Raw genomic sequence first — 12,043 nt, forward strand, 5'->3', positions numbered from 1 at the left:
AGCATAAAGTAAATTAGACTTCTCCAGCCTTTTTGCTGTTACAGGCCACTATCTTGAACTTGTCGACGTTCACCGTCTCGTTATCGTCGAATTTGATATTCACATCTTTTATCACAAAGGTCCACACATCATCACAAAAGCGATATGTATGAAGATGGCCCTTGAAAGTAAGTTTTGACTTTACAGAGTCTCGTAGATTATCTGAGGTAACTCTATCGAAGTTGGCTAAAACTTTCATTGCTAACTGAGGCTGAATTCTTTGTTCTCCGATCAATGCATCCAAAGCATCTGTGAGTGAGGTGCCAATTCTTGGTGTTAATAGGGATATAGGAAGCTTTCAATACCTACGTGCTCCTCCTATAGAACTCGTAATATGTAGGTGCGTTCATATCAAGAAAATATCAAACCTGAGTAATTTTAAGTTGACTGAGAGAGTAGGTGAGAGAAAATTCGGGGTGGATGCACAAATATTACGTAACAAATTATACCTGCGATAACTGAGGAATAACGTCAAGCAGCATAGTCCATAGCCAGAATATTGCGAGAAGATCTGGCGTGGGGCTGACAATAGCTTGGAGTCACATTGGTAGACTAGTAAACAAAATAAGTACGAGACACCTTGTTTCCGAATACTTTATATCATCAAATATCTCGTATCGTGGCCGGAGAAGTGTACTCATTCGAAGATGAGATTTGGCTAGCTGGAGCTACGTTGAAATTGATGCCGTGCCAAATGCCAAGAAACCGGCTTGTTTTCAATTAGTCCATAGAAATCAGGCTAGCTGATTCAAAACTAGTGATGTGGCGCTGGTCACGTAAGCAACAATTTTACCGGTTCTCAAAAGTCATGCTAACAAGATTAGTACCTAGGTAGAAGTGCTGGGTAAAGTACTAACCAGTCATGTGGGTGGATTCATATTACTCAGCCACGGCTTTAGGTTAGTACTGTATAAGAGGACTACACGACTACATACGGGGGAAGGGTTGTGGTTGAACTATTTTCATAAAAGTCGATGTCTTGTTAGAAGCAAATTCAAATCCCACCTCCTAGCTGAAGTTCTCATACGATACGAACCAATTGCGGATGCACACTCAAGAGGTGTTAAGCGAATGGAGCAACCCCACCCAAAAGATTATCCTTCATAATTCGGGCCAATCGAAATCCTAACACTATTCCAACTAAACTTGGACCTGGTAGCAAGCTTAAGTATCAAAACTTGATTACGTTATGCGAAATTGTCAACGTTTTACCTGCGTAATAATTTATGTAAGACTATATAGTCTTCGCTTGACATCCACCGGTAGAAAATATTATTTCGGGGCTGCGAAGTTAGTGGCGGAACTTGTGAAGTTTCTTTTATATGGCTGTCATATACTACAAGTTCAGATCGCAACGCGATGACTTGATTTCGACCATCAAGTTTGATGGTACTGGACTTACGGTATTCGAGCTCAAACGAGAAATTATTTATGCCAATAAACTGATTAATTCCACCGACACGGATATTTTATTATATCATGTTGAAGATCCAGATAAGGAGTACGACGATGATAATGAAGTCATACAACGAGCATCAACAGTGCTAGTAAGAAGAACATCAGGTGGCAAGAAAGGAAGAGGAAACGTTTTGCGATATATGGCAGGAAAACCAAGGATTGCAAAATCTCAAGTTCCCATTCCAGCCTCAACGCTAGCTTCAGCACCTGTGGTACCTGCTAATGAAGAGGACAGAATTCGTCAGATGTTCAATCAGCAGGATGACCAGTGGAATCAACAACAGGCCCTCATGGCCACTGCCCAAAGAGTGGAAAGCAATAGGCAAAATTTGAAACTTGATGAAAACATTCCTGAATATTACATTTGCTACAAATGCGGAGAGAAAGGAAAACATCATATTAGAAACTGTCCAAAGAATAATGATCCCAATTGGGATGGAATCAGGATAAAAAAAACGACTGGAATACCAAAGTCGTACTTACGGACTGTTGATAATCCGACTGACATCGTCAACGAACCTAACCAGAACTTCATGGTGAACGAAGAGGGGAAATACGTGGTCGCAGTTGCTGATAAAAAAGCGTGGCAAAGATATCAGACCATTCAGCAATCTAGGCAAGTGGAAGATGATATCCCGATTGAAGATCCTGAACTAAGGGATCCTCATTCAGGTAAGCTATGGAAAACTCCTGTGAGAACCAAATGTTGCAAACAGCTGTACTCAAGACCTTACATTGAAGATATACTTTTGGAGTCAGATTTCAAGTGTCCGAATTGTGGTCAAGTGGACATTTATCTTGACTCTCTTGAAGTCGACGAGGCATTACAGCGAAAAGTAGAAATGTTTTTGGAACAGCATAAAAGAAAAAATGACAGGGAAGAAGAGCCGAACAAGCGGCAACACTTAGCTACAATGGTACCTACTATGATGCCATTTATGCCGTTTCCAGCGCCATTGCCTTTACCAACTAATAACCAGAAGTAATAACTAGCTATCACTGGTTCATGGGGTACCAAAATCACTTTTCACCGTCGCTGTATGATATGACCGCCCATTTTCCACTCGAGCACCACAATTCCCCGTATTCGTTTCCTAGACTTTTCCAGTACTGAGAGAGTTCTTCGTCCTTTCCTGGCGACAAACCTGCGCACACGTCTGCCTTACACGTTCTCAATGCAAGAATATGGATTTTTGAACTTGCCAGTGTATTGATTGCTGTGGTAAATGGAGTATCTCTTGGCCAATGCCTGTCTCCGGTCAATTTTCTGTAGTTCAGGTCACCTTTAACAATCACTAAACAGGAGTTCTGAAAATACTTGTACAGCTCAGCCCCTCCAAATTTGGTCTCCGAAGGGCTCAGATTCCAGTAATCTAGATCCACTGTCCAAAATTCCGACTCTTGCAATTCTATCTTCCCTTGGATTCTATAACTTTCCAGTTTTGAAACCAGGAAATCCAACTCGATTCTGTGCTGACCAAAAATAGAAGGATCTTTTAGATCGTTGATCAAAATATAATAATCCTTTATCATAGTATCGCTCACCATCCATGGCCTACACTTACAGTGTAAAACCACTTTATCGATGAGTTTCGTATCCAGCAACAGCAAGCTGAGCATCAAATCTGTTAATAACTCAAATCCTGCATTATCCAAAACAAAATCAATCCGCCTTTTTGCCAATGGTAAAGAACGAAGACGGTCCCAAGCTTGGGGTAGATCGTTGCACAATATATTTTGTGACGATTTTGCCCGTGCCTCTTTGCCTTGAACGGATTTGATATCATCTAGAGATGCGTTGGCTAGCAGCGATAAGTCGGTAGCATTACCCCACAATGAAATATCAACAAATTCTTCAAATAACAATTGCAAGCTCTCCAAATCCACCTCATGATCTTTTTTCACTTGAATTTGGTTGTTTAACTGCTTATATCTAATTGCAAGCTCGTATATTCCAAGGGCCGACGACTTAAATGTTTCTCTCTTGAGCCTTTCAAACACATCAAAATGTAGCCACTTTGACTTTTTTTTGAAAATTGTATCCAGACGTCTGTACAGGTAACACTCACAGAATAACCAAGGGCCAGTCAACCACGTAACCTCTCCAGTTTTTGACAAAGTTTCATTATAGGATCTTAATCCTGGAATAGAAAGGTCCGAAAAAGGCGTGAGACATGAATTGGCTTGTATTTCCTCAATCAATTGGTTGATTTCCTCAATAATTTGAGCTCCTTCCGTTTTCGCATCAATATCTTCTCTAATCGAGATCTCGCAAGCCGTGTCATCGATTGCGGTGTGAAGAATTTTTGGCCATCTCGACCTGGCTGTCGAAAAGCCAAACGAATGTGGATCACTATTAAAATATGGAGGTGGAATGGTCATGTAGTAAAAAAAAGTTGCCTATTTGAAGATCACAAAGACTTTATATAAACAATTGCGTATATTTTTTTATGGAGATTAAAACCTCAATTAGGCAAGTCTCCGACAAAAAAATGCGGATGAATAGAACAATTGGATAAGGCATTTATTTATCTGACTCCTCTATTGGGCCTCTCTGCTCCGATGGGCTAAGCCTGAATGCAAGATCAGGATTTAAAAGCCCCTTGTCGATTTAACATTAGTCAACCTCATTGCGTCTATTGTTAACATTCCAAGCTCTTCAAAAGAATTCCATTTTACTGTTCATACCAATGCCTTTCTCCCCTAACACAGTATTATCCAAAGTTGACGCTTCCCCGATCAATCCGTAATTGAATTAATGGGCGGTCAGTTGCTGCTCTGATCAGAGATTATGGGAACGTGCAAGTTACCCACACAAGCATGTCCGGCTCCGGTGGCTAATATATCGAATCTTTTTTATCACCATAAAATCGGGGATCAAATGAGGAAGTTTTTTTTGGCACTACCCAATTGGACTGCTTTTCCTCTTCATGTCTGGTAACTCTAACATTGAACTCAGTATTCACAATTCCACCTACTAATGTGATGAGGTCTCTCGAAAAATAGGGCTTCCAGTACTCAATCTCAAGAGCAAAAGGTGGTTTGGTGACTAATTCATATCGTTTGTGCCCATTACACTTACCACCCGTGGTTGTCTATCCATGAGTTCCACTGCACTGCAGCTGATATCCACTTGCAACAAACCGGTTATAATTGATTCCCTCCCTAATGATAATGACGATGATGGGAGCACTCAATTCTTTTTCAGGCCCCAAATGCAGTTTCAGCTTAGCCTCGACAATGACTCCCAGTGTTCCTTCTGAAACGTCAAACAAAGTCGTCAGATAATAGCCGCTGGAGTGTTCACAAGGCTGATTTTTAACATGTGTTACTGCACTATCAGCAAGGATAACTTTAAGCGCAATCATCCTTAGCAGAACCAAACCTAAGTGCATTAGCTCCCGGAGCATTGGTAGCCAATATTCCACCCACAATTGCGCCTGGACCAGGATCAGGCTCAAGCATCAATCCTTGGAGTTCTGGGAACTCATAGAATCCACCCAGGCAACAGCAGGCTGATCCACTACATCGAGGTCCTCTTGCATTTCGAGAATTTGGTTCATCTCTCCGAAATCGAGATATTACCCCCTCGAGTTGGAACAAAGTTGGCCTCAATAGAATCCCACCAAAAATCCGTATGACAGCAACACTCAGTTCGTGACAAAATCGCATAGTCTTGAGGTTTGGTCTATGGTTTGCGCATATACAATATACAACATGGCCTTTCGTATAATCTCGAAGGAACGGAGCTAGAAGAGTCGTTCAGATGGTTTTCAAGCTCGCTAGGGACGTGGAGAGGGGCTCCTCCAAATATCAATTTGATCCTTTTTATTGCATGCCATCTTTTCTCCTGAGCGGCATATGTGTGACTTAGACAACCAATTGCTGTGACGGTCGAGTATTTTTTTTCTTCAGGTATTGATGCATACATTGAACGCCTCTTTCATGTCCACTACTGAGAAATGAGCGGGCCCACCGTCAAAACTTGAACTTTGTTGTCGACTTATTTATGTTTCCATGAACCTGACCTTATTCTCGCGCAATATACCTATTAGCTGGGTTGAGTTTTTAAACTTCCTCAATTTTCAGGGTATCAAGTCAAAATAAATAGGGAAACTTAGAATGTAATCAGGCCGCATCGGCAGTGCCTCCATAAACTTTGTTCACGGTTTCCTGAGCTCCACTTCGCACAATCTTGTTACCGTCGGTGTCATTATCTATTGGAACAGACTTGTTCTCTATTCGCTGTTGTTTCCAGAAAAGGGTCTCCGAGCCTCCCAAAGCCCCTATGCGCATTGTAGCTAGTAAATTTCTTGCTGCGTTGGAGTGTTGATAAACTGCACCATTAAAGGCAGTGGTGGCATCTTTGCCATGTGCAGCTTTGATTAAAGGCAATCCTCCTGGATGGTCTTTTGCAAAAGGAGTGACATCATGAATTATCCCTGAAACTACCACTAGATATCTGTTCTGGGATTTCTCGGCCAGTCTTCGAAATTCATCAGGAGAGAATACTGGTAATTTTTCAATCGGAATCCCCCAATTCAATTGCGAACGTTTGTTGTCAATTAACTTCTGCTGTTGTTGAACATAAGACATTTCAACTGTCGAGTTGGAAGTCTTTTTCAAATGTTTGACACAATGCAGATAACAAAGTAATTTAATTAGCCATCTAGTAGGATCGAATTCATACCAAACGTTGCTATTGCGGTAATCCATAGGAAACTCATAATGAAAATTCAAATTTCCCTCACCCAATGTTATCAAGTTGAGCAGCACGTTGTTTCTGGGAGACTTGCAGTCATTATAAGGTCTAGTACCAATGGTATGACCAAAGGAATTAGTTGCAAAGATAGAGTGCTGCGCTAGAGCCGTTTTAAAGAATCCGGCATATATCAACCCACCAATGTAATCGTTCCAAAACCATCCGCAAATAAGGCTTGGTATCATGAGGCCAACAGTAATAAATAGTAGAAGATAATTATCTGCCTGCCACTTAACAACCTTCTTGTTGGGAAGTTCGTCAAGTTTACTCTCTCTGATGGCTCTGGAGACCTTGAGATTATGGATTATGATCATCCATCCGCAGTGACTGAATAGAAAACCCCTTCTAATATTGTGGGGATCCTTATCGGAGACATCGCAGTACCTATGATGTGCACGATGAGACGAACACCAATTTTTCGCAGAGGTTACTCCCGCTCCTGAGGCTAAGGCCGCTAACACAAAAACCAGTTTTTCGTTTTCGATGTCAAATGAATTGTGTGAGAGGTATCTATGATAAAGCACATTGACAGACATCAACGTGAAAAAATGGAGCAATGCAGCAAAATAGAGTGTTTGCTTGTAGGGTCTTGTGTTATACGAAAAACATAATGTCAACCCTACGATCGGACAGAGGACAATCAGCGTGAAATTCTTCCAGTGAATATGTCTATACCAATTCCTCAGAGTCCAAGACCTCTCTGAGATGTGCCTTCGAATTATTGTTGATGCTGTATTAGTTGTTTGAATCTTTTTGACGGTTTTTTTTGACTTTTACGACTTGTGCCTGTCCACCATCTTCTTGTGTATACTGAAGGGAAGAATCTTGGTTGCTTGTGGTATCCCCCGAAATCAGAATTTTGTACTTTTTCAATTCAGACTCCGGGTACTCAGCTTCTGGAATCATTAGATTATCTATTATCTTGCACAGACAATAGCCAAATAATTTTATAAAAATTAGTTGTGATCGCCACTTTTGGTGCGACGACTAAACTTATCACTGCATCGATATTTTACTACAAGACATGAGCATTCAATAACAAGTTCACTCGTCACCCTTTAGTAAAGGGTGAAGAGCGGCAGTTACTCACCTTAGTTACAAATGCTAAAAATTGACTCCCGAGTTTCTTCTTGACAACAATCGAACAGTAAGTGTAATTTAGATTCCCATTTCCCTTCTGGATTGAGCTATTGTTTGGCATTGATATGCAGGTCAGGTTTGGGAGAAATAACAGCGTCAATGAGAAGCTTGATGACATTCTCCTTTTTACTTTCACAAGTTTTCTTGATGTTTGCAAGCTCATCTTTGACCTGCTCTTCGGCTTCCCTTTCAAGTTTCTGATTCGAGCCCTGAAATTCTTCTTCGTATTTCTTGAGTTCCGCTTCTTTCTTCAGCCTATACTGTTCAATTTCCTTCTGCGCATCAGATTTGGCATCTTTTAGTTTTTGTGCGCGGTCTAGTTCGTTAGTCTATTCTGTGAATAAAAATTATTGGACTTACATTGCCTTGCCTGAGATACAATCTCCTGTGCTTCTTTTTCAGTCTGAAAGGTGACGTTAGTACAGACAGCCTCTAAATGTTGATACTTACTTTCAATAAACTTTGAATTCCCGACTAGAACTGCGTTAGCTTCAATAATTGCGAATTAATCATGGTCATAACTCACCATATTTCAATATTTGGTATCCGTTCAATGGTATATAAAAAAGATTAAGCCTGTAATCGCTGAAATTCTGTCTATAACAAGTTCTTTTAGTATAAATTCGCTGTTCATAGTTGCAGCCTATTGTTCGTGCTCAAATGACACCGTTTTTTATTTTGGCAGACAAAATACTTATCAGCCGCAATATATCTTGTCAATAGTCGGAGATTACACAGTGTTCGCGAGCAACATGAGTTTGGCTCAAGTTGAAGAGAGAAAAGCTCGATAATGTTAGTAATTTCTTAATTTTTGGTGGCGACCATTGAGTAGTGCGGTGAAATCAAAGTCTTGAGGATAATCGTGACAATTAATCATATGTTGTTCTCTGCTTTCCACTGTCGAAAACACTTCCAAACAATAACTATTAAAGCACTCAAATATCATAGCTCCCTTTTCTAGTCTTGATTTAAAGAAAGGGCTATGTAGCTCGTTTAAATGTAGCTCAAGTATATAGGAGTTTTGAAGAGTTGCATGACAGACTGAACAAACATTTTGATAATAACAGAATTTAGGTTCAACTGATTCCTGCGTTTCGCAATATTGTACTTTGCTTATGCAAGATGATAAACTTCCGTATAATTCCTCATTAGACTTTTGAGCGATAGATGTCAAGCATTCTGATTGACTGTCTTCACCGCTCTTAATTGTATCATCGGATTCGTCAAAGAATCTTTTGGGCATGAGCTCAAATTGTATTATGAATAATGCATTGGTTATGCACTGCTAATATTCTTGAAAAATTTAATACATCGGATGGATGTTGCTGGTTCCAAATTGGCCTATCCCGTTGGTTTGCTCAAAAGAGCTCAAAACAGCGATACACCAAATAAGCGGAAACAAAAGGAAGACGACAGCGGAGAATTTGATGTCCAAGGAGATGTAGGATCAACTATCAATGAGCAAATAAGACGAGCGAAAGATTTAAATACAGAAAATTTGATTCAAGGACCTCTGGATCCCATTTTTGGACAAAGGAGGGCATTTCCGATAGCTTTGGATTTGGAATCAGTAGATGCTAGTAAGGCTACAACTGATGTGAACTCTTATTTGGCCCTAGTTCGATTAGAAGCACAACAGTTCGAAAGAAAAGGGTTCCGCTTCGAAGCTTCCGTGGCGAAAAAAAGAATTTTGAACTCAAATAATCAACAAGCGCACAGCGAAGCGACCTTGGACAAGGGCAAACACCGACGCTGGCCGGTGGATTATTTGGAAGAGTTCAAATCCATTAAAAAAAGCTATCTCAACTACAGATTAAACCTAACCGAGCTCGATGCCATTGACTTGCCACAGAATCAAAAAGAATGGAAATACTTGATCTTCAATAATGAGCCTTCTTTTGGAATTACGGCTCAAATAGTAGAAGAAAATGTGAACATCAAATTAATCGTTTACTTCACAAAATGGCTAAATCGGGATATCAACGTTTGCTTTGAGCAGTGGATATTTCATATGCTGTATGCTACTGACACTGTGATGACCTCTTCAAATATGTCAGTGATGCGAGCCCTGGGAAAAAAAGCATTGAAACAAATGGCAGCAGCGCTTGACAAACGCAATCAAGCGATTATGGAACGAATTGTATTGATTATAGGAGTCATTTACGGACAAAGGGACCTATTGAATTACTGATACTTTGTTCTGATTATGAACAATACTTTGATTATATAAAACTATTCAGGGAGTATCTAACACGATACTATTTGATGCTCAGGAGCTTGACGTCAAAGGTCAGCTCGGAATTTGCTGGAATACCAGGAAGCTTTTTAGACCCATAAGCCATGGCTGGAGGAATCACAATTCTTCTTTCACCGCCAACTGCCATACCAGCAACACCGAGGTCCCAACCTTTGATAACTTCACCTTTGCCCAGAGCAAAAACAAATGGTTTGCCAGAGGTGTTTTTGTCGAAAACTTTTCCGTTCTTCAATTTTCCGATGTATCTGACACCAACCTTTTGTCCCTTCTTGCACACTGGCCCAGTGCCAACAGTTCTATCCTCAATAGTCACACCACCCTGCAGAGTCTTAGTGGGAAATTTCTTCTTGTCTTCGGATTTCGACGATTGCTTAGCGGCCGGACCTGTTGGCCCTTGTTCAAGTTCTTTGTTGAATTTGACAGACTTATCTTTTTTAGCTTCCTTAGATTCCTTTTTGAGTTCTTTCTTAGATTTTTTTTGAGTCTTTCACTTCTTTTGGCTCCTCTTCAGCTGGTCTCTTCTTATCACTTTTACCAGCCTTTTGATCTTCCTCAACAAGTTCCTCAATTTTACCCTCGATATCATCAACCCCCTCCAAGTCATCAAGATCAAAATCTTCTCCTTCAATAATTTCGTCTTCGTCCGGGGTGAGATCATACTCATCGCTATCGAAATCTTCATCGTCCTCGGAATCATCATCAGAATAGTCATCTTCTTCTTCATCATAAGGGTGTTCAACATAATTACCGGTTAAATGGATGGAGTAGGAGCCAGTAACGACAAAGTAAACTTCTTCATCTGGCAAAATAGTCAGGTCCAAAGTTTGCTGGAACTGGCTTTTTGGCGAAAGCGTGCAAATAATGTGCTCTTCAATTGCATCATCATCATCAATCTCATCATTCTCCGATTCACTTTGAGAGCTATCTCCTGATTCCTCACCAGAATCATCGCTTTCGTTCCCTGCTTTGTCCTCGTCTTCCTCGTCCTTTTTTTCATCGATCTCTTGGATTTTGCCTTCATCTTCGATATCATCTTCGGATTCTTGCTCACTGTCATCGTCATCATCAAAGTCCTCCTCGTCAGAGTCATAATCATCGAGCTTGATAGACTTTTTAAGAATTCTCAAAGTGGATGGTTCTTCCTTGTCATCGAAAGGTTCTGGGTTCACGGCTGCCAGGGTCAATCTGACAGTGACCGGGAAATCTTCCGGTTGGCAAGGTTCCGGAGAGAATGGGTGGAGCTCCAAGTTGTATGATGCTAGTGGCAATAAAGAAGACATGGTGTGCAATTTTCAATCAACTAAGTAACTTTCTACGCACTTTAAAATTTTTTTTTTTTTTTTTTTTTTTTTTTCGCAAAGTTTGAATTTCTTTTCTCTTCTTGTTTGCGTATTGTTAACGATACACCTAGGGAGGGCAAAGCGGCTTAATACAATAAGGCCGTCGTCTTACTAGGAAAATTCAACTGATATACTAATTACTACATGGAGCTTTTAACTTAATGTAATTCATATGAAGCATATACACATTTGGCCTTCTACTCAGAAGGTCATTGCATGTGGCTTGTCACCACTTTTCAAAGAAAAAGAGGATGCCAAGTATTGTTTGAGAAATGGCGTTTTCTTAATTTCAGTGATCAAAGCCTTATCAATGGATTTTTGATCGGCTACTCTGTCACTTTTGATCTCTTTCTTCGCACTTTCACCAAAGAATTCTTTTTCGGATTTGTAACCTTTTTCTGGTTTGTCTTTATCGAAATATGCGACATCATACTTGGAGAGATCGAGGCCTGCAATGTCCACAATAGTAGAGGTTGCAATGACATATCTAGCATTAACTCTTCTCAATGGAACGCCGTTGACTTTGAATGGTCCGGACACGAGCAAGGTATTGTCGTCGAGGCTTTTCAAAAAAATAACTCTTTTCCCTCTAAATCTGCCAGCCAGCAAGATGAGAACAGCACCTGGTTTCAAAGTGGATCTCAACTTTTGTGCTTTAGCAGTCTTCCTTGATTTTTTAGCAACAGAAACTTGCTCTGCTGGGTACCACTTCTGGTTCTTTATTGTTAGTTAGAAGAATTAACAACGAGGTTTGCTGAAAGAATATTCGTCTTCAATTCATGATTTCCAAAATAGCTACCTGTGGACAACGCTATCGTCTGAACAGAGCATTTTACCTCATAATGTCTTTTGAGAATTTGTGAGAACGTGGAGCACCATGTTTGATCCAATGTAACAGATTCTATGCTTATCGTATGAAATAATGACGATCATTTATCCAGCCCCTCGCGACAAAAACCAACAGTACTTACAGCAACCATCTTCTTTAATCTTATATTCTGATCGAGTATATTTCAATATACAATCAATCTATAATTTTTCATCCAA

At 40.3% G+C, this 12,043-nt stretch overlaps 9 protein-coding genes across 9 annotated transcripts; 2 read left to right on the forward strand and 7 right to left on the reverse strand.

Moving 5' to 3' along the window:
• Positions 1-13: 13 nt before the first annotated feature.
• Positions 14-389, reverse strand: HPODL_04738 (Transcription initiation factor IIA small subunit; the record flags this gene model as incomplete). The annotated part of the gene is made up of 2 exons (XM_014081084.1): positions 14-308; positions 349-389. 2 exons carry the CDS (start codon positions 387-389, stop codon positions 14-16), a joined length of 336 nt encoding a protein of 111 aa, XP_013936559.1.
• Positions 390-1,361: 972 nt separating this feature from the next.
• HPODL_04739 (Essential conserved subunit of CPF (cleavage and polyadenylation factor)) lies at positions 1,362-2,483 on the forward strand (the record flags this gene model as incomplete). The annotated part of the gene is made up of 1 exon (XM_014081085.1): positions 1,362-2,483. One exon carries the CDS (start codon positions 1,362-1,364, stop codon positions 2,481-2,483), a length of 1,122 nt encoding a protein of 373 aa, XP_013936560.1.
• A 34-nt stretch (positions 2,484-2,517) lies between these two features.
• On the reverse strand, positions 2,518-3,879 carry HPODL_04740 (uncharacterized protein; the record flags this gene model as incomplete). Its single annotated transcript, XM_014081086.1, has 1 exon — positions 2,518-3,879. One exon carries the CDS (start codon positions 3,877-3,879, stop codon positions 2,518-2,520), a length of 1,362 nt encoding a protein of 453 aa, XP_013936561.1.
• Positions 3,880-5,625: 1,746 nt separating this feature from the next.
• On the reverse strand, positions 5,626-6,573 carry HPODL_04741 (Acyl-CoA desaturase; the record flags this gene model as incomplete). Its single annotated transcript, XM_014081087.1, has 1 exon — positions 5,626-6,573. The coding sequence occupies one exon, from the start codon at positions 6,571-6,573 to the stop codon at positions 5,626-5,628; it is 948 nt and encodes a 315-aa protein (XP_013936562.1).
• Positions 6,574-7,446: 873 nt separating this feature from the next.
• Positions 7,447-7,928, reverse strand: HPODL_04742 (uncharacterized protein; the record flags this gene model as incomplete). Its single annotated transcript, XM_014081088.1, has 4 exons — positions 7,447-7,715; positions 7,760-7,802; positions 7,850-7,873; positions 7,926-7,928. The coding sequence occupies 4 exons, from the start codon at positions 7,926-7,928 to the stop codon at positions 7,447-7,449; spliced, it is 339 nt and encodes a 112-aa protein (XP_013936563.1).
• A 786-nt stretch (positions 7,929-8,714) lies between these two features.
• On the forward strand, positions 8,715-9,590 carry HPODL_04743 (uncharacterized protein; the record flags this gene model as incomplete). Its single annotated transcript, XM_014081089.1, has 1 exon — positions 8,715-9,590. One exon carries the CDS (start codon positions 8,715-8,717, stop codon positions 9,588-9,590), a length of 876 nt encoding a protein of 291 aa, XP_013936564.1.
• A 67-nt stretch (positions 9,591-9,657) lies between these two features.
• Positions 9,658-9,981, reverse strand: HPODL_04744 (FKBP-type peptidyl-prolyl cis-trans isomerase; the record flags this gene model as incomplete). The annotated part of the gene is made up of 1 exon (XM_014081090.1): positions 9,658-9,981. One exon carries the CDS (start codon positions 9,979-9,981, stop codon positions 9,658-9,660), a length of 324 nt encoding a protein of 107 aa, XP_013936565.1.
• A 142-nt stretch (positions 9,982-10,123) lies between these two features.
• On the reverse strand, positions 10,124-10,936 carry HPODL_05124 (uncharacterized protein; the record flags this gene model as incomplete). Its single annotated transcript, XM_014081091.1, has 1 exon — positions 10,124-10,936. One exon carries the CDS (start codon positions 10,934-10,936, stop codon positions 10,124-10,126), a length of 813 nt encoding a protein of 270 aa, XP_013936566.1.
• Positions 10,937-11,197: 261 nt separating this feature from the next.
• HPODL_04745 (60S ribosomal protein L6-A) lies at positions 11,198-11,976 on the reverse strand (the record flags this gene model as incomplete). Its single annotated transcript, XM_014081092.1, has 2 exons — positions 11,198-11,713; positions 11,968-11,976. The coding sequence occupies 2 exons, from the start codon at positions 11,974-11,976 to the stop codon at positions 11,198-11,200; spliced, it is 525 nt and encodes a 174-aa protein (XP_013936567.1).
• Between the last annotated feature and the right edge of the window lie 67 nt (positions 11,977-12,043).

This window comes from Ogataea parapolymorpha, chromosome II, assembly GCF_000187245.1.
Source record: "Ogataea parapolymorpha DL-1 chromosome II, whole genome shotgun sequence".
Taxonomy (NCBI): Eukaryota; Fungi; Ascomycota; class Pichiomycetes; order Pichiales; family Pichiaceae; genus Ogataea; species Ogataea parapolymorpha.